Source organism: Nerophis ophidion, linkage group LG28 (assembly GCF_033978795.1).
Source record: "Nerophis ophidion isolate RoL-2023_Sa linkage group LG28, RoL_Noph_v1.0, whole genome shotgun sequence".
Taxonomy (NCBI): domain Eukaryota; kingdom Metazoa; phylum Chordata; class Actinopteri; order Syngnathiformes; family Syngnathidae; genus Nerophis; species Nerophis ophidion.
The window spans coordinates 34,111,918-34,135,834 of record NC_084638.1 but is presented as its reverse complement, the minus strand read 5'-3'; the positions used below and the strand labels follow the sequence as shown (position 1 = coordinate 34,135,834).

Sequence of the window (23,917 nt, the reverse complement as noted above, 5' to 3'; positions counted from 1 at the left end):
TAGATAGTAACAGTTCATGTCAACTTTTCAACTCATTTACTTGTCTAATGCTTGCAACTGTGTGTATACAGATCATTGGAAGCTTTTGATGATGTAAAAAAAACAACTAAATGCAGTCGCACATGGGCATTACATTTTTTGAAGTGGCAACAAAATGGCATTAAAAAGCATTACATTTGATTTGCATTATTATTGTTATTGCATTGCATAGATTTGATACAGTAGAAGCATTTAAGTCTCACCTTAAAACTCATCTGTATACTCTAGCCTTTAAATAGACCTCCTTTTTAGACCAGTTGATCTGCCGCTTCTTTTCTTTCTCCTATGTCCCCCCCTCCACAGGGGGTCCGGTCCGATGACCATGGATGAAGTACTGGCTGTCCAGAGTCGAGACCCAGGATGGACCGCTCGCCTGTATCGGTTGGGGACATCTCTACGCTGCTGATCCGCTTGAGATGGTTTCCTGTGGACGGGACTCTCGCTGCTGTCTTGGATCTGCTTGAACTGAACTCTCGCGGCTGTGTTGGAGCCACTATGGATTGAACTTTCACAGTATCATGTTAGACCCGCTCCACATCCATTGCTTTCGGTCCTCTCCAAGGTTTCTCATAGTCAGCATTGTCACTGGCGTCCCACTGGATGTGAATTCTCCCTGCCCACTGGGTGTGAGTTTTCCTTGCCCTTTTGTGGGTTCTTCCGAGGATGTTGTAGTCGTAATGATTTGTGCAGTCCTTTGAGACATTGGTGATTTGGGGCTATATAAATAAACATTGATTGATTGATAGCTGTAGAAACTGATGTGGCAAAATGACGAATGGCTGATGATTATGTTCTTGCCTTGCAGCGTATGTCCTGAGATGCAGTACCCTTCCTGATTGGGACGATATTGAGGAGGTCAAGCTCAAGAAAGCTTTGGTAAACAAAAGTCAGGCCAGAGAGGGTTTGAAGTAGGCCCTTGTACCTGTCAAGTTCATTCTATGGTAGGATGTTCAATATTTTGGTCTAGGTTTGCGCAGTATATGTTGTCAAAAATGGCCCTATGATGTAGCTTTTAGTACCAGGTTATACTGTGATAATGCATATTGAGCTGTGCTGTGCCAAGCAAATTTGGCAGTGATGCAACCTCACTAACAAGCTAGCGGCTAATATCCTTTTACAGTTCAAAGTTGTTTCCAAATCCCCCAAAAAATGACGCAGTACGTTACTGCTTACATAATCAGGTATATTAGTAGCTTTTGTAACCAATTTCAACATGTTTCAATGATCATTTGTGTAGCAAATGTTCTATTGTTATGGCAGGAGGCTGTTCTATTGTTTACAACAGTGTTTCTTAATCCTAGGGCTGGGGCCCACTGTTTGGCTGCGAGTACCCCTTGGAAGCCGCCAATAAATATCTGTTTCTTAGCTGTGGTCCGTCCATATGGGCCGCAATGGTACTCGCTTGTAATCCACTTTAGTGTAGAAGGACTCATTCAGTGTTTATATTTCATTTGGCCCCAGACCCCTCTGTAGTGGAACATTCTGAGACCCCTCTGTGGTGGAAAAGTTGGTCGTGCCCCAAGGTTAAAAATGTTAAGAATCCCTGCTTTTCAATGTGTGATTATTTTTTGGTATGTAGACCAGTTCCAGACAGCACGGTTACAATTTTATAAATGTATTTCAGTTTTTGCTTGGAATATTTCAAAAATGGAAATGTTGTCATTTACTCACCTTCTTACTGAGATGAAGTCAAGTGTTTTTTGAACTAAGGTACCTGCTTTGCTCAACAAGGAGTTCAAAAAACTACACCTGACTTTTTCACAATAACAAAGTGAGTACTTCAGGTCAAATTCATTTATTTTTGTATTTGTTTTCTTTTCTGTATATTGTTTTCTATGTTGTTTTAAGTATTGTAAATGACAATATGTACATGATGTATGTACTAATTTACTACATTTACATTTTGTTATTTCATCTATTTTTAAATTATATTTTGTATTTTTGTGTAGCCAAATAAAGTGATACACCTTTCAATATTTGAGTATTTGTTTAGTGCTATTTCTAATGAAGTCAGATGAATATTTAAATTGCACTCTCAATTTGTTCTCATGATTCTCAAATTTGAGATATGATAATAAATTGAAGAGAAATAATCAAGACATGAAAAAGACATACATAAGATCTCTTTTATTGCTCACACATCTCATTTCTTTCTCTTTTGATCATCCTTCCAAATAAATGAGACATGATTGAGAACAATGGAGCTCTCGTCAGTGTATCCCACTTCTCAAATATTGCTCAAAGGTTTGTCTCAAATCAACCTCCTTTGTCTCAGTGACGTCTTGTCTCTTTTTAGCTTCTTTATTGCTCCTAAGGGTCCCTTAGGAGCAATAAAGCAGAAGCAATTGATCACAAAATGAGACAGATATGAGAAGCTCAAAATGTTCTCAAGATACGAGATTAAGCAACAGATGAGCAAGCACATTTTTGCTGTGGCCACGCTCCCTCCACCCCAGTGGACGATGGTGTGGAACAGCGCAGAGACCACCACAGTGTCTATGTTTCTTTTAGTTGTTATTCATAGCTGGATGTAGAAGTGTCTGCTTGTATCCGCTGCTTTAATGTCTTTCATGTCCTTTGTCTTCTTTGATGTTTAACTCTTACACACATGTGAGAGGGATGTGTACTATGGCTATGAGTTGTTGTTGTTTTTCCCCTTGGCCTCAGTCTGGACCCCCCTTCTTCAGGGCCCAGGTTTAGACCATTTTTTTTTTAGTATATTTTATTTTATATTAATATTCTATTTTTTTCACCCATTCCCAACCTCATTATACTTTACAGAGCCAGGAGTCCTCGATTACATTAATGTATGGAACACAATCTTATTGTCACAAGACCCAGGGTAGACTAGGGTTTGAGTCTGCTGACTTTGAATGAAACGTGCTGAGTTCAAACCTCACTCTGGTTGATAGTATTTTTTTTTTACCTCATCATACTTTACTAAGGCCGGGAGTCGTCGATTACATTTGTGTATGGACTAAAATCCTACCTTTACAAGACTGAAAGTAGCCCAGTGGTTAAGACTGTTGCATGAGAACAAACTGTACAGAGTCCAAACCCCACTCCGGTCAGCAGTATTTTTTCCACCTCATCTTACTCCAGTGAGTCAGGGGTCGTAGATAACATTTGTGTATGGAAAGAAATCCTCTCTTCACAGGACCAGGGATAGCCCAGTGTTTAAGACTGCTGACTCTGAATGACAGGTACTGGGTTCGAATCCCACTCATGTTGACAAAATTTAGTTTAAGCTTGTCATACTTTACTGAGCCAGGAGTCCTCGATTACATTTGTGTATAGAACACAATCTCCTCTTCACGAGACCCAGGATAGACCAGGTGTTAAGACATCTGACTCGGAATGGAAAGTACTGGGTTCAAGTCCCACTCAGGTTGACTGCATTTTGTTCTACCTCATCAAACTTTACTGGGCCATCAGTCCTCGATTACATTTGTGTATGAAAAAAAAAATATCTCATCAAGACCCAGGATAACCCAGTGGTTAAGACCGCTGACTCTGAATGACAGGTACTGGGTTCGAATCCCACTCATGTGGACAAAATTTTGTTTAAGCTTGTCATACTTTACTGAGCCAGGAGTCCTCGATTACATTTGTGTATAGAACACAATCTTCTCTTCAAGAGACCCAGGATAGACCAGGGGTTAAGACATCTGACTCGGAATGAAAAGTACTGGGTTGAAGTCCCACTCAGGTTGACTGTATTTTGTTCTACCTCATCAAACTTTACTGGGCCACAGTCCTCGATTACATTTGTGTATGAAAATAAATTGTCTCATCAAGACCCAGGATAGCCCAGTGGTTAAGACTGCTGACTCTGAATGACAGGTACTGGGTTCGAATCCCACTCATGTTGACAAAATATTGTTTAAGCTTGTCATACTTTACTGAGCCAGGAGTCCTCGATTACATTTGTGTATAGAACACAATCTTGTCTTCACAAGACCCAGGATAGACCAGGGGTTAAGACATCTGACTCGGAATGAAAGGTACTGGGTTCAAATCCCACTCAGGTTGACTGTATTTTGTTCTACCTCATCAAACTTTACTGGGCCATCAGTCCTCGATTACATTTGTATATGAAATAAATTGTCTCATCAAGACCCAGGATAGCCCAGTGGTTAAGACTGCTGACTCTGAATGACAGGTACTGGGTTCGAATCCCACTTATGTTGACAAAATTTAGTTTAAGCTTGTCATACTTTACTGAGCCAGGAGTCCTCGATTACATTTGTGTATAGAACACAATCTCCTCTTCACGAGACCCAGGATAGACCAGGTGTTAAGACATCTGACTCGGAATGGAAAGTACTGGGTTCAAGTCCCACTCAGGTTGACTGCATTTTGTTCTACCTCATCAAACTTTACTGGGCCATCAGTCCTCGATTACATTTGTGTATGAAAAAAAAAATATCTCATCAAGACCCAGGATAACCCAGTGGTTAAGACCGCTGACTCTGAATGACAGGTACTGGGTTCGAATCCCACTCATGTGGACAAAATTTTGTTTAAGCTTGTCATACTTTACTGAGCCAGGAGTCCTCGATTACATTTGTGTATAGAACACAATCTTCTCTTCAAGAGACCCAGGATAGACCAGGGGTTAAGACATCTGACTCGGAATGAAAAGTACTGGGTTGAAGTCCCACTCAGGTTGACTGTATTTTGTTCTACCTCATCAAACTTTACTGGGCCACAGTCCTCGATTACATTTGTGTATGAAAATAAATTGTCTCATCAAGACCCAGGATAGCCCAGTGGTTAAGACTGCTGACTCTGAATGACAGGTACTGGGTTCGAATCCCACTCATGTTGACAAAATATTGTTTAAGCTTGTCATACTTTACTGAGCCAGGAGTCCTCGATTACATTTGTGTATAGAACACAATCTTGTCTTCACAAGACCCAGGATAGACCAGGGGTTAAGACATCTGACTCGGAATGAAAGGTACTGGGTTCAAATCCCACTCAGGTTGACTGTATTTTGTTCTACCTCATCAAACTTTACTGGGCCATCAGTCCTCGATTACATTTGTATATGAAATAAATTGTCTCATCAAGACCCAGGATAGCCCAGTGGTTAAGACTGCTGACTCTGAATGACAGGTACTGGGTTCGAATCCCACTTATGTTGACAAAATTTAGTTTAAGCTTGTCATACTTTACTGAGCCAGGAGTCCTCGATTACATTTGTGTATAGAACTCAATCTTCTCTCCACAAGACCCAGGATAGACCAGGGGTTAAGACATCTGACTCGGAATGAAAAGTACTGGGTTCAAGTCCCACTCAGGTTGACTGTATTTTGTTCTACCTCATCAAACTTTACTGGGCCATCAGTCCTCGATTACATTTGTGTATGAAAAAAAATTGTCTCATCAAGACCCAGGATAGCCCAGTGGTTGAGACTGCTGACTCTGGTTGAAGAGTGTGGGGTTCGACTCCTGCCTGGGTCGATGTGTAATTTAAAAGATCAGCTGGAGGCTGCAAGTTGACAAATATTGTAACTGTGTCATTTCTCCCATGTAATGTTAAAATAATAATTTTATTTACTTTTTTTTTATCCAATTACAATTAACCTATATTATTTTATTTGTACCCAGGAGAGCTCATTGGTCAACGCTCTTTATTTATCCTATTCCCACCCACCTCAGGAGTTACACTCACTCGCACACACACACACACGCGCACTCATTCTCACACACACACAGGTAACCCCTGAGGTGTCATCATTGACTATTTGACAATTTATTTTGGATTATTATTAGCTTTAGTGTTGACTTAATTTTTCAACTATATGTTAGTCAAAGAAGCAGCACATAACATTAGTCTGTGTGGGGGAGAAGAAGCAGCCCACAATGTATGTCGTCTTGACGCCATACTGCCAAATTACTGACTCCATGTATGGGATTTGAACTCACTACTCCTGTATTAGGAGCCCATAGTGTTGACCATTGAGCTATCCTGGGTCCCAACAAAGTTTGGTTTTCGCTCATATACAAATGTTCTCAGTGAACTATGATCAGGCAAAACAAAGAACAAGAACTTCCCGGATGTGGATTTGAACCCAGTAGTACTGCGTGTGAGGCAGCAGTGTTAACCATTGAGCTATCACAGGTCACACTCAGTATTGTTTTTCACTCATATACAAATGTAATCAGTGAACTATGATCAAGGCAAAACAATAAACTAACGCCTCCTAACAATGGATTTGAACCCAGTAGTTCTGCATGAGAGGCAGCAGTGTTAACCATTGAGCTATCCTGAGTCTTGCTGGAAGTGTAGTCTGGCTCATTCATTAATGGAATCGTGACATCTGTTCCAGTAAACTACGATTGAGGTGGAGCTCAATTTTGAACTGAAGTTACATATCAAACCAATTGGGATTCAAACCCAGTACCCCCATATTTGAAGCTCACAGTGTTGACCATTGAGGTATCCTGGGTTCCATCAAGACATGATTTTCACTCATATACAAATGCAATCATTTAACAATGATAGAGATGAAACAAAAAACAAGACCTCCCATCTTGTGGATTTGAACCCAGTAGTACCGTGTGAGAGGCAGCAGTCTTAACCATTGAGCTATTTGGGTTATGTTGCTACATGATCTGGATCAATATACCAATGTTACATACCTGTTGTTGAGTAGTTGGTGTGTGCCATGTCTCTCAGGTGTGACATACCCGTTGTTGGTGTGTGCCATGTCTCTCAGGTGTGACATACCTGTTGTTGGTGTGTGCCATGTCTCTCAGGTGTGACATACCTGTTGTTGGTGTGTGCCATGTCTCTCAGGTGTGACATACCTGTTGTTGGTGTGTGCCATGTTTCTCAGGTGTGACATACCTGTTGTTGGTGTGTGCCATGTCTCTCAGGTGTGACATACCTGTTGTTGTCATACCTGCCAGCTTGTCTGCAGCAATAAACAAGTCATCAATTGAGTCCACAACATGTTTGATGTTTATTCCTCTCATGTTGAAGTAGTTCCCATCTGCAGTTCGCCCACTGCACTCTATCGCCACCATGTGGTCATACCTGCAACAACTTCATAGTTCTTTGAAACTATCGCCACCATGTGGTCATACCTGCAACAACTTCATAGTTCTTTGAAACTATCGCCACCATGTGGTCATACCTGCAACAACTTCATAGTTCTTTGAAACTATCGCCACCATGTGGTCATACCTGCAACAACTTCATAGTTCTTTGAACCTAAAATCTATTGAGATATATATCGTATATATGGAGCGGAAAACACAACCCAAAATTCAAAGTTTCTTCATGCGACGTAGCCGGCCTACTTCACCACAGTCTGTAGTCTATTGCCCCCCCCCCAGGCAAAGATGAGATGGAGACGTGATGGTGACGACTAACACATTTTCTGGGGGGGAAATCACTGCATAGATAACACTTGTGTATGGAAAGAAATCTATTTTTTTCCCCAAGATGGCGCTGCTGTAGTGGCTGCTGTTGGCAGGAGCTCCGTGCTCTTGTGTCATCCTTTTGTGTTTCCCTCTTGTTTTCATGTCTTATTATATTTTTTTGCCTTTTGGTCCGGGACCCTTTGAGACTGTGTGACAAGGGGTGGCACTTTCGTGACCTCTGTGGTGCTTTTTGTGGACTTCTGGATCTTCCTCCCGGGAGCCTTTTGACCATGGAGACCAGCTGCTGGGTGTCTGCCACACCGGAGTCGCTTTGGAGGGACTGGAGGAGATGCGGATGAAGGGACAGGTCTGCGGAGCAAGCTCTGAGCGCTGGGACGGAGAGGCTTGGCGGTGTCTTGGCTGGGTGAGCAGGTGTCGTACACCTCAGTCTCCTTGGACGTATCCTCGCTCATCCATGCGGACTGGACACTGGCCGAGAGTTGGTTGGCGGCTTAGAGTGGAGTCAGTTCTCTTGGTTGCTTTGTTGGGTCTGCTCCTGTTTCTGGCCACGCTCCCTTCACCCCAGTGGACGATGGCGTGGAACAGCGCAGAGACCACCACAGTGTCTATGTTTCTTTTAGTTGTTATTCATAGCTGGATGTAGAAGTGTCTGCTTGTATCCGCTGCTTTAATGTCTTTCATGTCCTTTGTCTTCTTTGATGTTTACTTCTTACACACATGTGAGAGGGATGTGTACTATGGCTATGAGTTGTTGTTGTTTTTTCCCTTGGCCTCAGTCTGGACCCCTTCTCCAGGGCCCAGGTTTAGACCATTTTTATTTTAGTATATTTTATTTTATTTTATTTTAATCTTCTATTTTTTTCACCCATTCCCAACCTCATTATACTTTACAGAGCCAGGAGTCCTCGATTACATTTATGTATGGAACACAATCTTATTGTCACAAGACCCAGGGTAGACTAGGGGTTGAGTCTGCTAACTTTGAATGAAAAGTGCTGAGTTCAAACCTCACTCTGGTTGATAGTATTTTTTTTTTTTTACCTCATCATACTTTACGAAGGCCGGGAGTCATCGATTACATTTGTGTATGGACTAAAATCCTACCTGTACAAGACTGAAAGTAGCCCAGTGGTTAAGACTGTTGCATGAGAACAAACTGTACACAGTTCAAACCCCACTCCGGTCAGCAGTATTTTTTCCACCTCATCTTACTCCAGTGAGTCAGGGGTCGTAGATAACATTTGTGTATGGAAAGAAATCCATTCTTCACAGGACCAGGGATAGCTCGGTGGTTAAGACTGCTGACTCTGAATGACAGGTACTGGGTTCGAATCCCACTCATGTTGACAAAATTTAGTTTAAGCTTGTCATACTTTACTGAGCCAGGAGTCCTCGATTACATTTGTGTATAGAACACAATCTTCACTTCACAAGACCCAGGATAGACCAGGGGTTAAGACATCTGACTCGGAATGAAAAGTACTGGGTTCAAGTCACACTCAGGTTGACTGTATTTTGTTCTACCTCATCAAACTTTACTGGGCCATCAGTCCTCGATTACATTTGTGTATGAAAAAAAATATATCTCATCAAGACCCAGGATAGCTCAGTGGTTAAGACTGCTGACTCTGAAAGACAGGTACTGGGTTCAAATCCCACTCATGTTGACAAAATTTTGTTTAAGCTTGTCATACTTTACTGAGCCAGGAGTCCTCGATTACATTTGTGTATAGAACACAATCTGCTCTTCACAAGACCCAGGATAGACCAGGGGTTAAGACATCTGACTCGGAATGAAAAGTACTGGGCTCAAGTCCCACTCAGGTTAACTGTATTTTGTTCTACCTCATCAAACTTTACTGGGCCATCAGTCCTCGATTACATTTGTAAATGAAAAAAAAAATATCTCATCAAGACCCAGGATAGCCCAGTGGTTAAGACTGCTGACTCTGAATGACAGGTACTGGGTTCGAATCCCACTCATGTTGACAAAATTTTGTTTAAGCTTGTCATACTTTACTGAGCCAGGAGTCCTCGATTACATTTGTGTATAGAACACAATCTTCTCTTCACAAGACCCAGGATAGACCAGGGGTTAAGACATCTGACTTGGAATGAAAAGTACTGGGTTCAAATCTCACTCTGGTTGTGTGTCTTTTGTTCTACCTCATCAAACTTTACTGGGCCACAGTCCTCGATTACATTTGTGTATGAAAAAAAATTGTGTCATCAAGACCCAGGATAGCCCAGTGGTTAAGACTGTTGACTCAGGTTGAAGAGTGTGGGGTTCGACTCCTGCTTGGGCCGATGTGTAATTTAAAAGATCAGCTGGAGGCTGCAAGTTGACAAATATTGTAACCGTGTCATTTCTCCCATGTAATGTTAAAATAATAATTTAATTTACTTTTTTTTTATCCAATTACAATTAACCTATTTTATTTTATTTGTACCCAGGAGAGCTCATTGGTCAACGCTCTTTATTTATCCTATTCCCACCCACCTCAGGAGTTACACTCACTCGCACACACTCCTACACACACACACACACACACGCACTCATTCTCACACACACACACACACTCACAGGTAACCCCTGAGGTGTCATCATTGACTATTTGACATTTTATTTTGGATTATTATTAGCTTTAGTGTTGACTTAATTTTTCAACTATATGTTAGTCAAAGAAGTAGCACATAACATTAGTCTGTGTGGGGGAGAAGAAGCAGCCCACAATGTATGTCGTCTTGACGCCATACTGCCAAATTACTGACTCCATGTATGGGATTTGAACTCACTACTCCTGTATTAGGAGCCCACAGTGTTGACCATTGAGCTATCCTGGGTCCCAACAAAGTTTGGTTCTCGCTCATATACAAATGTTCTCAGTGAACTATGATCAAGGCAAAACAATAAACTAACGCCTCCTAACAATGGATTTGAACCCAGTAGTTCTGCATGAGAGGCAGCAGTCTTAACCATTGAGCTATCCTGAGTCTTGTTGGAAGTGTAGTCTGGCTCATTCATTAATGGAATCGTGACATCTGTCCCAGTAAACTATGATTGAGGTGGAGCTCAATTTTGAACTGAAGTTACATATCAAACCAATTGGGATTCAAACCCAGTACCCCCATATTTGAAGATCACAGTGTTGACCATTGAGGTATCCTGGGTTCCATCAAGACAGGATTTTCACTAATATACAAATGCAATCATTTAACAATGATAGAGATGAAACAAAAAACAAGATCTTGTGGATTTGAACCCAGTAGTACCGTGTGAGAGGCAGCAGCCTTAACCATTGAGCATTTTGGGTTCTACTACTTCCTGATCTGGATCAATATACCAATGTTACATACCTGTTGTTGAGTAGTTGGTGTGTGCCATGTCTCTCAGGTGTGACATACCTGTTGTTGGTGTGTGCCACGTCTCTCAGGTGTGACATACCTGTTGTTGGTGTGTGCCACGTCTCTCAGGTGTGACATACCTGTTGTTGGTGTGTGCCACGTCTCTCAGGTGTGACATACCTGTTGTTGGTGTGTGCCACGTCTCTCAGGTGTGACATACCTGTTGTTGGTGTGTGCCACGTCTCTCAGGTGTGACATACCTGTTGTTGGTGTGTGCCACGTCTCTCAGGTGTGACATACCTGTTGTTGGTGTGTGCCATGTCTCTCAGGTGTGACATACCTGTTGTTGGTGTGTGCCACGTCTCTCAGGTGTGACATACCTGTTGTTGGTGTGTGCCACGTCTCTCAGGTGTGACATACCTGTTGTTGGTGTGTGCCACGTCTCTCAGGTGTGACATACCTGTTGTTGGTGTGTGCCACGTCTCTCAGGTGTGACATACCTGTTGTTGGTGTGTGCCACGTCTCTCAGGTGTGACATACCTGTTGTTGGTGTGTGCCACGTCTCTCAGGTGTGACATACCTGTTGTTGGTGTGTGCCACGTCTCTCAGGTGTGACATACCTGTTGTTGGTGTGTGCCATGTCTCTCAGGTGTGACATACCTGTTGTTGGTGTGTGCCACGTCTCTCAGGTGTGACATACCTGTTGTTGGTGTGTGCCATGTCTCTCAGGTGTGACATACCTGTTGTTGGTGTGTGCCATGTCTCTCAGGTGTGACATACCTGTTGTTGGTGTGTGCCATGTCTCTCAGGTGTGACATACCTGTTGTTGGTGTGTGCCACGTCTCTCAGGTGTGACATACCTGTTGTTGGTGTGTGCCACGTCTCTCAGGTGTGACATACCTGTTGTTGGTGTGTGCCACGTCTCAGGTGTGACATACCTGTTGTTGGTGTGTGCCACGTCTCTCAGGTGTGACATACCTGTTGTTGGTGTGTGCCATGTCTCTCAGGTGTGACATACCTGTTGTTGGTGTGTGCCATGTCTCTCAGGTGTGACATACCTGTTGTTGGTGTACCAAAAAGTTCTATCTTGGTTTCATCTGACCACATGACATTCTCCCAATCCTCTGCTGTATCATCCATGTATCCATTTTGTTATAAACTCAACTCGTCGTATTTGGAGAATACTAAGTTGCATCCCAAGAACACCATACCTACTGTGAAGCATGGGGGTGGAAACATCATGCTTTGGGGCTGTTTTTCTGCTAAGGGGACAGGACGATTGATTCGTGTTAAGGAAAGAATGAATGGGGCCATGTATCGTGAGATTTGGAGCCAAAACCTCCTTCCATCAGTGAGAGCTTTAAATGGTTGACCAAATACTTGTTTTCTACCGTAATTTACAAATAAATTATTTAAAATTCCTGCAATGTGAATTCCTGGATTTTTTTTTCACATTCCGTCTGTCACAGTTGAAGTGTACCTATGATGAAAATGACAGACCTCTGTCATCATTTGAAGTGGGAGAACTTGCTGACTAAATACTTTTTTGCCCCACTGTATGTATACATTTTACAGGACTCTCATCGTCTGCCTCAGAGACCCAAGTAGTTTTTAGTGTATTATGCAAATGAGCCATGTTAGTCATTGTAGGAGCCAGATCATGTGTGTATGTCACGTGGTGTTTGTGGATGTGTACACAAGGAACAGAAGCATGTGTCACGTGACATAGGTGGCCGTCACCATAAAGAAGGTTTTTTTACCTGTACTCAAGAGGGAGAGAGGAAAGAGTAGAGCTCGGTAGCCATCATTTCTGCTCGGTTGGTAGAGTGGCCGTGCCAGCAACCTGAGGGTTCCAGGTTCGATCCCCGCTTCTGCCAACCTAGTCACTGCTGTTGTGTCCTCGGGCAAGACACTTTACCCACCTGCTCCCAGTGCCACCCACACTGGTTTCAAAATGTAACTTAGATATCGGGCTACACAATGTAAAGCGCTTCGAGTCACAAGAGAAAAGCGCTATATAAATATAATTAACTTCACATTAAATCAAATAATTTACTGTATTGTGAATTGTGATTGAAAAGTATGCCAAGAATAAACGTGTGGAATGTTTATTAAAAATATGTATCATGGAATAAAAACAGTATTTTCCAATAGATGTCCTTTACTTGACATTCTGTCTTGTCAGTCTCCCGCTACGTGTCTTGAAGCCTGCAACAAAAAGTAAGTTTACCACACTTACAGTATAATCTACAAAAGGTTTATGTGTATCAAAACACATGCAAACTTGTTAGCACACGCAAAGCTGATCTAAATATTTGTCGATTAATGAGCAAAATAAGGAGTGCAATCCATCCCATCCATCCATTTTCTACCGCTTATTCCCTCCATTTAACATATTTGTCTTAATGATGTATGCAGAATATATGTTGATTATCAGAATGCCCACAATACTGGGAGGAGAAAATGCAAATACAAATCACTCAACATGAACAGTGAGATTTATCAATGCTGAAAGTGTCCTGCAGGCAGTATCGTGCCTCTTAAAAAGTCTGAAATCTGCGTGCAAACTGGCATAGTTGCACACAGGGCTGTGAGAAAGGAGGCCATCACGCTGCAAAGACAACTGACATAGTTGCACACAGGGCTGTGAGAAAGGAGGCCATCACGCTGCAAAGACAACTGACATAGTTGCACACAGGGCTGTGAGAAAGGAGGCCATCACGCTGCAAAGACAACTGACATAGTTGCACACAGGGCTGTGAGAAAGGAGGCCATCACGCTGCAAAGACAACTGACATAGTTGCACACAGGGCTGTGAGAAAGGAGGCCATCACGCTGCATAGACAACTGACATAGTTGCACACAGGGCTGTGAGAAAGGAGGCCATCACGCTGCAAAGACAACTGACATAGTTGCACACAGGGCTGTGAGAAAGGAGGCCATCACGCTGCAAAGACAACTGACATAGTTGCACACAGGGCTGTGAGAAAGGAGGCCATCACGCTGCAAAGACAACTGACATAGTTGCACACAGGGCTGTGAGAAAGGAGGCCATCACGCTGCAAAGACAACTGACATAGTTGCACACAGGGCTGTGAGAAAGGAGGCCATCACGCTGCAAAGACAACTGAACAGAGAAGCCTTTGTTCTACGTGTGCATGTCATATTTGGACTGTTAGAAATAAAAAGAAGAAGATATATATTCAGCAATATCATTTTATAGCTGCTGGACAACTTAAAGGGCCGATTAAACCAAAGTCTATTAATTTATGTTGTTTTTTAATGGTATTCCTTTTTTGATTTAGAAAATATGCACCGTATTTTTCGGACTATAAGTAGCAGTTTTTTTTTCATAGTTTGGCCGGGGGTGCGACTTATATTCAGGAGCGACTTATGTGTGAAATTATTAACACATTACCGTAAAATATCAATATTATTTATCTCATTGACGTAAGAGACTAGACGTATAAGATTTTATGGGATTTATGGATTAGGAGTGAGAGATAGTTTGTTAAAGGTATAACATGTTCTATATGTTCTAGTTATTTGAATGACTCTTACCATAATATGTTAGCTTAACATAGCAGTTGCTTATTTATGCCTCATATAACCTACACTTATTCAGCCTGTTCTTCACTATTCTTGATTTATTTTAAATTGCCTTTCAAATGTCTATTCTTGCCGTCTGGTTTTATCAAATAAATTTCCCCCCAAAAATGCGACTTATACTCCAGTGCGACTTGTATGTTTTTTTTCCTTCTTTATTATGCATTTTCGGCAGGTGCGACTTATACTCCGAAAAATATGGTATTGAACAAATATATAAACGCAACACTTTTGTTTTTGCTCCCATTTATCATGAATTGAACTTAAAGATCTGAAACTTTTACTATACAGAAAATATATATTCCTCTCAAAAATTACTTACTGGGTGACATGTCCGGTGAGTATGCTGGTCATGCAAGAACTGGGATGTTTTTAGCTTCCAGATCCTTGCAACATGAGTTAGTAAATGTTATTTATAAAGGTGATGGCCTCGGGTGATTAGTACAACAATGGGGCTCAGGGTCTCGTGACGGTATCTCTGCGCATGGAAAATGCCATCAATAAAATGCACGTGGTTTCGCTGTCAATAATAACATACCAAAACCTCTGTATTGTGCCAGACGCCATTGAGTGTGAGCATTTGCCCACTCAAGTTGGTTAAGAAGACAAACTGCAGTTAGGTCGAGACCCCGATGAGGACCACGAGCATGCAGATGAGCTTTCTTGAGACAGATTGATTGATTGATACTTTTATTAGTAGATTGCACAGTTCAGTACATATTCCGTACAATTGACCACTAATTGGTAACACCCCCATATGTTTTTCAACTTGTTTAAGTCGGGGTCCACGTTAATCAATTCATGGTAGTTTCTTACAGTTTGTGCAGAAATGCTATGGTTAAGCAAACCAATTGTTGTAGCAGCTGTCCGGGTGGCAGGTCTCAGCCAATCAATATGGTCTGCGGCTGTGAGGCCAGTTGGATGTATTGCCAAATTCTCTGAAACACCTTTGGAGGCGGCTTATACTAAACGGCCTGGGCTACTGGGTGTGAAGTTGGAGAAGATGCAGGTGGAGGCCCCCTTGGTGTCCTGGGTTGTAGATTACCTGACTGACAGACCACAGTATATGCGACTGCAGGACTGTGTGTCTGACAGGCTGGTCAGCAACACCGGGGCCCCGGAGGCTACAGTACTCTTCCCCCTTCCTCTACACCATTTACACCACCCATTTCCACTATCAGTCAGAGTCCTGCCACCTTCAGAAGTTTTCTGATGACTCTGCGATAGTGGGGTGTATTGAGGAAGGTGATGACGAGGAATACAGGACACTGGTGGAGGACTTTGTCACATGGTGTGGAAAGAACCACCTCCAGCTCAATGTTACGGAGACCAAGGAGCTGGTTGTGGACCTGGGAAGGAGGAGGAGTACTCTGGCGACCCCTCTTTCCATCAAGGGGGTGGATGTGGACATGGTAGAGGATTATAAATACCTCGGAGTACACATGGACAACAAGCTGAATGGGTCAAAACACGCTGAGGCCCTCTACAAGAAGGGACAGAGCCGAATCTATATTTCCTTTGGAGGCTAGGATCCTGAAGTACAGCCACAATGGGGTTAGATTTCTATGTGCTGGTGGTGATTACCTACTGAATATACCTTTTTCTTGCGGGGGTAATCATGGTCTGCATCTGTATCTTTTCTCTTTTTGGCCTTTGGAGACTTTGATTCTGGTGTGTGAGAAAAGATAAAGACACACTAAGCTTTCTCTTATGTGTAATGGTATCTCAACTATTTTTTCTGGCGTTTACCTTTAGGAGCCATAGGACCTGGATCGCCCTGAAATGACACCATTTTATATTAGTCAATACATGCTACAAATATAGTTGTTACGTATGAAAATGTGTTTGCATACTTTGAACCACATAGTCCTGCCATTGTGGTCGCGTACAGACTTCATTCCATCCACATAGTAACACTGCAACCAGGCCTCAAAACCTGAGTAGTCTTTCTTCTCTGGATCGTAACCTTTCCCACCTCCATAAACAAAAAGTCTAAATAAGAGGAGCACCTTTGTGTCGTTGTCTTCCCCCCACCCCGATCAACCTTGAAACATGGATTCTTACCTAAGTTCACCACCTCCAGCGGTACTGTGTGGCAAAGTCTGAGCAGGTCTGTATTCTCCTCTTCCATTTTGTCCTTTTTGGCTCCCTTAACATTTTTGGGCAAAATAAACTGTTAATAATCGAGGTAAAATACTTGTTTGTACTTATTTGACCTTTTTGCTATGGATCTCCTTTTTTACAGCTTTCTTGTCTTCACACGCATCCTCTGACTCGAGGCCTTCCAGCACAGTCCGGGCAGGCACAAAGGGTGGAATGTTCAACCTGGAAGACACACATGGGCATCTTTCCAAAAACAGAAGGTATTTTGTGTGGAAACAGTGCTACACTTTTATAGTAAACACATTTCCAAGTGAAATTAGGAATTGCTTGTTTATTCATCCAAGATGATTAGAATCTGGGGAATACAAAAACATTCTTCACTCTCCTTTTCAGATCACGGTGACCTGAGTATGTATCTTCATTCAATGGTCATTTCTTTTACAGCAGGCTCTTTGGTGAAGTGTAATATTATTGCTAGGAGTCTTGCAAAAGTACTTCACACAGTGGGCACGGCTGTAACAAAATAACACTGCAATGTACTGTCAACATGTACAAAACCCCAAACCGGTGAAGTAGCACGTTGTGTAAATGGTAAATAAAAACAGAATACAATGATTTGTAAATCCTTTTTAACTTATATTCAATTGAATAGACTGCAAAGACAAGATATTTGATGTTGGATCTGAGAAACCTTTTTTTTTGCAAATATTAGCTCATTTTGGGATTTGATGCCTGCAACATGCTTAAAAAAAGCTGGCACGAGTGTCAAAAAAGACCGAAAAAGTTGAGGAATGCTCATCAAACACTTGTTTCCCATAGCAAAGCAAAATTGAAGATGAGATCTCATGTATGTCTTATATCTATCTCCTAGACATAAAAGAGCACTAATGGGGACCAAAGTAGTTTTCTCATTCTTCTCAAATGTATCTCCTGAGAAATAAGGCTCACAGTGAGCACTATGAGAGATCTCATAGTTGTCTAATAGTTATCTCTTTTCCCCATTTCAACTAAGACCAAAATGAGAGATGAATGAGCTGGTCTCCAATATGTCTCAATTATGACTCAGTGAGAGAAACACCTGGTTTTGTTTCTCACTACTCACTGTTTGAGTTCTCAGATGTCTCTTTTCTATTTCGGCAAAAAGACAATTGATGAGTATTGGTTTCAATATGTCTCAATGATGTCTCAGTGAGAGATATACTTGGTTTTGTCTCTCACTGCTCACTATTTGAGTTGTTAGATATACCCGTTTTCTAAAAAAATGCATTTTAATGGGCTCAATTTAGTTATACCTCAATCATATTCCAGTTGATCTCATGCCAACATTGGGAGAAAATAATGAATTCAGACAATATGGATATATGGTCTGTAATCTAAATGGTTTATTTAAATAAAGTTGGACTTAATTTGTTGATTTTTTATCCACACGTCATGTACAGTAACTCGGTGACTACAATTGTGAGATTTAAAACTGAACCCAAACAATACTGATATGATCACAAGACACTTTGTAAGAGCTTTTAACATTTGTGAACTTTCTAGAGCAGTGGTTCTCAAACTCTTTTAACAAAGTACCACTTCAGAAGATATTTGGCTCTCCAACCACCATCATAAGGACTAATTTTAAAATGCAGTAGCATAGTAGGCCTATGTATTCATTTAAAAAGACAGTGGCTTTATTAAACAAGTAAATGTAATATATTTGCCACTGAAATATTACACACAATGCAAAAACATCATCAACAATGATACTCCATATACAGTACATATTTACAGAATCCACGGCAACATCACATCAGTGTGTATTTTCAGAGCATTTATAACAATGATTAAAGATTTGATTTGTGGCTTCTTAGGCCAGTTCAGTTCTTCATTATTTCAAACTTTTCAAGTGTGTTGGGGAAATGAACTGCAATCACTATGCCAGGCATAGATGTGAAGTCAAGGAAAACAACTTTACCCAATATGTCATCCAAGAATACTACTGTACTGCAGAGGTTTCCAATAGGGGAATAACATGACTGCATGTCTCATATGTTACACTATCTTGCAGCAAAGAAAAACCTGCATGTTTATATTCACCAACGAGGGCCCATTTGGCACATGAATGTGCTGTGGTAAACAAGAAATCAATCTGTACATACTTTAAAAAAAGGATTAGAACCTTTCTTCTGACACACTGGTCCCACAAAGCAGGCATTTTATTTGTTTACTTTCTATTGGCCCAAAACAATTCTTGGAGGATTTATGTAATATAGTAGGCGATGATGCAGAGTGGGATAAAAAAAAGTTTTGGAACTTCTGCACACTGTTTAAGCAGTCTGTGTTCAGACTATCGGGATAAAGCAACTTGAACATTTTGAGCATATGGCTTAGGGCCTTACCTGTGACTTTAGGACAGTTTACATAACCCATGCTGATCAGAAGGCACTCTGCCATGGTTTCTGATGCATTGTCATGTATTGGTTTGTCTGTTGTGTCCTTGAAATTGGACTCTTCTGCACACTCCTCACTCAAACCATCTTCAAATCCTTCATTAAACGTATGTCCGTCATTGTACATCCAATCCCCTATATCAGGGAGAGCTTCCTCAAATGATTGAAATGGATCATACTCAGCATCGACATGTCATTCAGTTGTTAGGCCATCAGGAGGATGTATGAGGGCTGATCTGGAAAATGGTTTTCCATTCTCTTCGATGGTCAGAAGTAGAAATATTTTCATGTGCTGAAATTAAAATAGAATACAAATCACTAAAGGTTTTTTGATAACATTTTGTCACAAGGCAAAACGTATAACATCTCAGCATATCGCTCACATTCTTACACTCCAAAGTTTGTCACATTTGAGCAGGATTTGCTTTGTGACAAAATTCACAGCAAAACATTATTCAGCCACAGAAGACGGTGGGTGTACCTGGCAGGTGGGGAGAGGCTTGATGTTCCAGAGTGGTACATCCTGCACGGTCACCTGAAGGTTGGATGTGTTCCATTTGAAGAGCAGTGTTTTGGGCTCCTTCAGGGGGCACCGCCTCATGCAGTGTTACCCTGCTGCTACCCCCTGACACAAAGAAGAGGAACCAAAAAACTCTAAAGATTCAAATCATTGAAAAAAAAAACAGACAAAAACATGCAAAACAAGAAGGAAGTTGACATAAATTGAACACATTATACAAATCCAGCTAATGGAATGCATTTCCTTTTTCCCCACATCTTGAGCGCATTGTAGTTCATGTTTACGTATCTTCTGTGTTTGTGGTAACACATCATCCACAGTGTTAAATGTAACTCATCACAATACAACACACACTATAAAAAGAAAGTTGTGGATGCTAATGCCAATCATTAGTAAATACACAACAGCAAACCAAACCTATGAGAAAGGATCTTGACGAGGGATGCAACATTATTGTAAATATAACCTTATTTTGATTTCAAAATTGTCACAATAATGCCGTGATGTGTGACGCTATCAAACGAGAACACCAGTCGCTGTGTTTTTTTCTGACAATATTAAGTGGGCTCATCTGAGAAGTAAACTGGTTCTCCCATGAAAACCCGCCGTGTGGGAAAACAAGGTTCAAACGGGACATTATAGAAGGGCGAAAAAGTGGAAGTGTGCAGGAGTGATGGGAACGTTTGTGCTTAGGTTAGCCGAGGAATTGTTGCTGTGAAATATTTCTGTGCCTAGAACTGTCGTGTTAGTTGAACCTTAAACAAAGTCTGCATACTGCAAGGTAAAGCATGCCACGTTCATCCAGACCATTTCCAAATCGACCCAGAGCCCTTGCAGCTCACCAGAGGAAATGTGGACATGCACAAAATAAGACATTTGCTGACACTACACACCACAATGTCTACAATAAGTTAGGGAATAGGAGTAATATATTAGAATGAGTTATATGTTAGAACCGTTATTTGGAAAATATCGTTCATGTGAAACCAAGATGTCAGCAAGGGAAAATATGCATTTGTGAGGTATTTACATGATTAAAAGTCAAATTATTAGTTAACTCTTAAGAATCAGTATTCTACAAACTAATACAATTTGGACTGCAAAGGGCAGTTTCTTAGGAAGTTCAAAGTTTAAAAACACTCAACTAAACAGCAGTGATGTAACAATATCAAAATGTCATATCACCGTTACTGTGACCAAAATGATCACTGTTTGCATTATAATGGCAGTATTGTTGAATGTGCTAAAAAGGTCATCAAACCCACAATAATACCAAGTTGTATTGAAAAAAAAACATACCGGACACACAGTATAGTTTCTTGGCAAAAGAAACATTATTGTTCTACATTAGTTACACTGGATGTTTACTGTTTATGTCAGTTTAAAGACACTTATTTGAAAATGTTGGTTTTTGTGTGTTACTTGAAATTCTGCACCATTCCTTTGCACCTAAAATACCTGTTTTTAATGATAAATATGATTACAACATATGAAAATGATGTTTGTGTTCAATTACAGTAAGTGTGTTTATCCTAAACATTCCTCCCACGTCATTTAACACACTTTGACATTTTTGTAACAATATCTTACCCTGGCTTTAACACTATGACGATATCATACCGTGAAATGTTGATATTGTTACATCCTTAGTCATGACCTGATGTTACCTACCAGCTTTAACTTGGAGGTGAAAGGTTCCAAAAACATGAATTACACATGCTGAGATAACTCCTATTTGAAGTTTCATTCTTCATATGTGCTAATGTAATCAGGGTCAAAGAAAGCAATATTTTCATGTTTGTTCCTGACAAACTGTGGACAGCTTTTTATCTGTAAATCTCAATCAGAACTAATTGACTTCAAGAAAGAACAGGCATATACATATAACTTACTTGGACATTGCTGGTCATTCTCCACATTCACATAGGTGCATGCTGCAGGACGGGATGACTGCAGGAAGAAAAAGAAAGTATCACATATTATATCTGCTGCCAGTTTAATGCACCACCACTATACCAGTCTACTCAGCAACTTTACAGTCCTTCTTGATCTTTTATTTGATTCCACTTCTTTACCAGTTCTTCTTCATCCTTTTCCAGCTTTTCCTTTTGTCATTTCGACACTCCAATACTATATAAATCAATCAATCAATCAATGTTTATTTATATAGCCCCAAATCACAAATGTCTCAAAGGACTGTACAAATCATTACGACTACAACATCCTCGGAAGAACCCACAAAAGGGCAAGGAAAACTCACACCCAGTGGGCAGGGAGAATTCACATCCAGTGGGACGCTAGTGACAATGCTGACTATGAGAAACCTTGGAGAGGACCGAAAGCAATGGATGTGGAGCGGGTCTAACATGATACTGTGAAAGTTCAATCCATAGTGGCTCCAACACAGCCGCGAGAGTTCAGTTCAAGCGGATCCAAGACAGCAGCGAGAGTCCCGTCCACAGGAAACCATCTCAAGCGGAGGCGGAAACCATCTCAAGCGGAGGCGGATCAGCAGCGTAGAGATGTCCCCAACCGATACAGGCGAGCGGTCCATCCTGGGTCCCGACGAGCGGTCCATCCTGGGTCTCGACTCTGGACAGCCAGTACTTCATCCATGGTCATCGGACCGGACCCCCTCCACAAGGGAGGGGGGGACATAGGAGAAAGAAAAGAAGCGGCAGATCAACTGGTCTAAAAAGGAGGTCTATTTAAAGGCTAGAGTATACAGATGAGTTTTAAGGTGAGACTTAAATGCTTCTACTGAGGTGGCATCTCCAACTGTTACCGGAAGGGCATTCCAGAGTACTGGAGCCCGAACGGAAAACACTCTATAGCCCGCAGACTTTTTTTGGGCTTTAGGAATCACTAATAAGCCGGAGTCTTTTGAACGCAGATTTCTTGCCGGGACATATGGTACAATACAATCGGCAAGATAGGATGGAGCTAGACCGTGTAGTATTTTATACGTAAGTAGTAAAACCTTAAAGTCACATCTTAAGTGCACAGGAAGCCAGTGCAGGTGAGCCAGTATAGGTATATATGTATGTATATATGTATATAAAGGTATATACAGTATAGGTATATATGTATGTATATATGTATATAAAGGTATATACAGTATAGGTATATATGTATGTATATATGTATATAAAGGTATATACAGTATATATGTATGTATATACGTATATAAAGGTATATACAGTATATATGTATATAAAGGTATATACAGTATATATGTATGTATATATGTATATAAAGGTATATACAGTATATATGTATGTATATATGTATATAAAGGTATATACAGTATATATGTATGTATATATGTATATAAAGGTATATACAGTATATATGTATGTATATATGTATATAAAGGTATATACAGTATATATGTATGTATATATGTATATAAAGGTATATACAGGATATATGTATGTATATATGTATATAAAGGTATATACAGTATATATGTATGTATATATGTATATAAAGGTATATACAGTATATATGTATGTATATATGTATATAAAGGTATATACAGTATATATGTATGTATATATGTATATAAAGGTATATACAGTACAGGCGTAATGTGATCAAACTTTCTTGTTCTTGTCAAAAGTCTAGCAGCCGCATTTTGTACCAACTGTAATCTTTTAATGCTAGACATGGGGAGACCCCAAAATAATAGGTTACAGTAATCGAGACGAGACGTAACAAACGCATGGATAATGATCTCGGCGTCTTTAGTGGACAAAATGGAGCGAATTTGAGCGATATTACGGAGATGAAAGAAGGCCGTTTTAGTAACGCTTTTAATGTGTGCCTCAAAGGAGAGAGTTGGGTGGAAGATAAATACAGACAAAGGTTGCTGGAATATAGCTGGAACTTCTTGTAAATGTAAAACTCTATATTATGTGTTCAGTAATGTATATTGTTCCACTTCAAATGTTCTCTGAACATTTATTTCTCTCATTGTTATTTCACTTCTTGTTATTATACTTACCTCGGTGGAGGTAACTATCACAACTTCTAGCAAGGTGCTTGCGGCATTTATAGCTCTATTTCCGTAACTGCGTGACGTTCCAGTAGTTTAAAACAAATAACTGGTGTGTGTTAAAGTCATATAAATACCAAAAGAGAAACAATAAATGGTATTACTTACTTTCAGTTGTTATTCCTTCGATGCTGAATATTATTTCTTCCCATCGAAATCATTACATCCGCCCACTTAATGCGCATGCGTGTTTTTCAGGAAAAGCCAATCTGATTGGACAGATTCATGGAGTGCCGTGCCAAATCTCGCGATCTCAGGATTTACATCAGGTTCATTTTCTCCTTATATGTCCATCTGAAAATAGCCCTTTTTGGCTAGGACATCATTTTCAAATGATTTGAAAATGTATGCTTTCTATCAGACGGCGGCGGACATGACGCGTTATTTGCCATCAGTTAACGTCAGAAGAAGAAG

The 23,917-nt window shown here is 40.7% G+C and overlaps 1 protein-coding gene across 1 annotated transcript; it reads right to left on the bottom strand.

The window, feature by feature from the left end:
- Positions 1 to 13,984: 13,984 nt before the first annotated feature.
- On the bottom strand, positions 13,985 to 23,687 carry LOC133545524 (endonuclease 8-like 1). Its single transcript, XM_061891171.1, has 6 exons — positions 23,612 to 23,687; positions 21,339 to 21,396; positions 16,453 to 16,713; positions 16,242 to 16,363; positions 16,138 to 16,165; positions 13,985 to 16,056 (listed from the first exon to the last, which is right to left on the bottom strand). The coding sequence occupies exons 3-6, from the start codon at positions 16,517 to 16,519 to the stop codon at positions 15,944 to 15,946; spliced, it is 330 nt and encodes a 109-aa protein (XP_061747155.1). The 5' UTR covers positions 16,520 to 16,713; positions 21,339 to 21,396; positions 23,612 to 23,687; the 3' UTR covers positions 13,985 to 15,943.
- Between the last annotated feature and the right edge of the window lie 230 nt (positions 23,688 to 23,917).

Coding starts and splice junctions, on each gene's coding strand:
- LOC133545524 (XM_061891171.1), bottom strand. CDS start 16,519: ATGGAAGAGGAGAATACAGACCTGCTCAGACTTTGCCACACAGTACCG. Junction 16,364..16,452: donor GCTGGAGGTGGTGAACTTAG/GTAAGAATCCAT, acceptor TTGTTTATGGAG/GTGGGAAAGGTTACGATCCA. Junction 16,166..16,241: donor GCAGGACTATGTGGTTCAAA/GTATGCAAACAC, acceptor GTGTCATTTCAG/GGCGATCCAGGTCCTATGGC.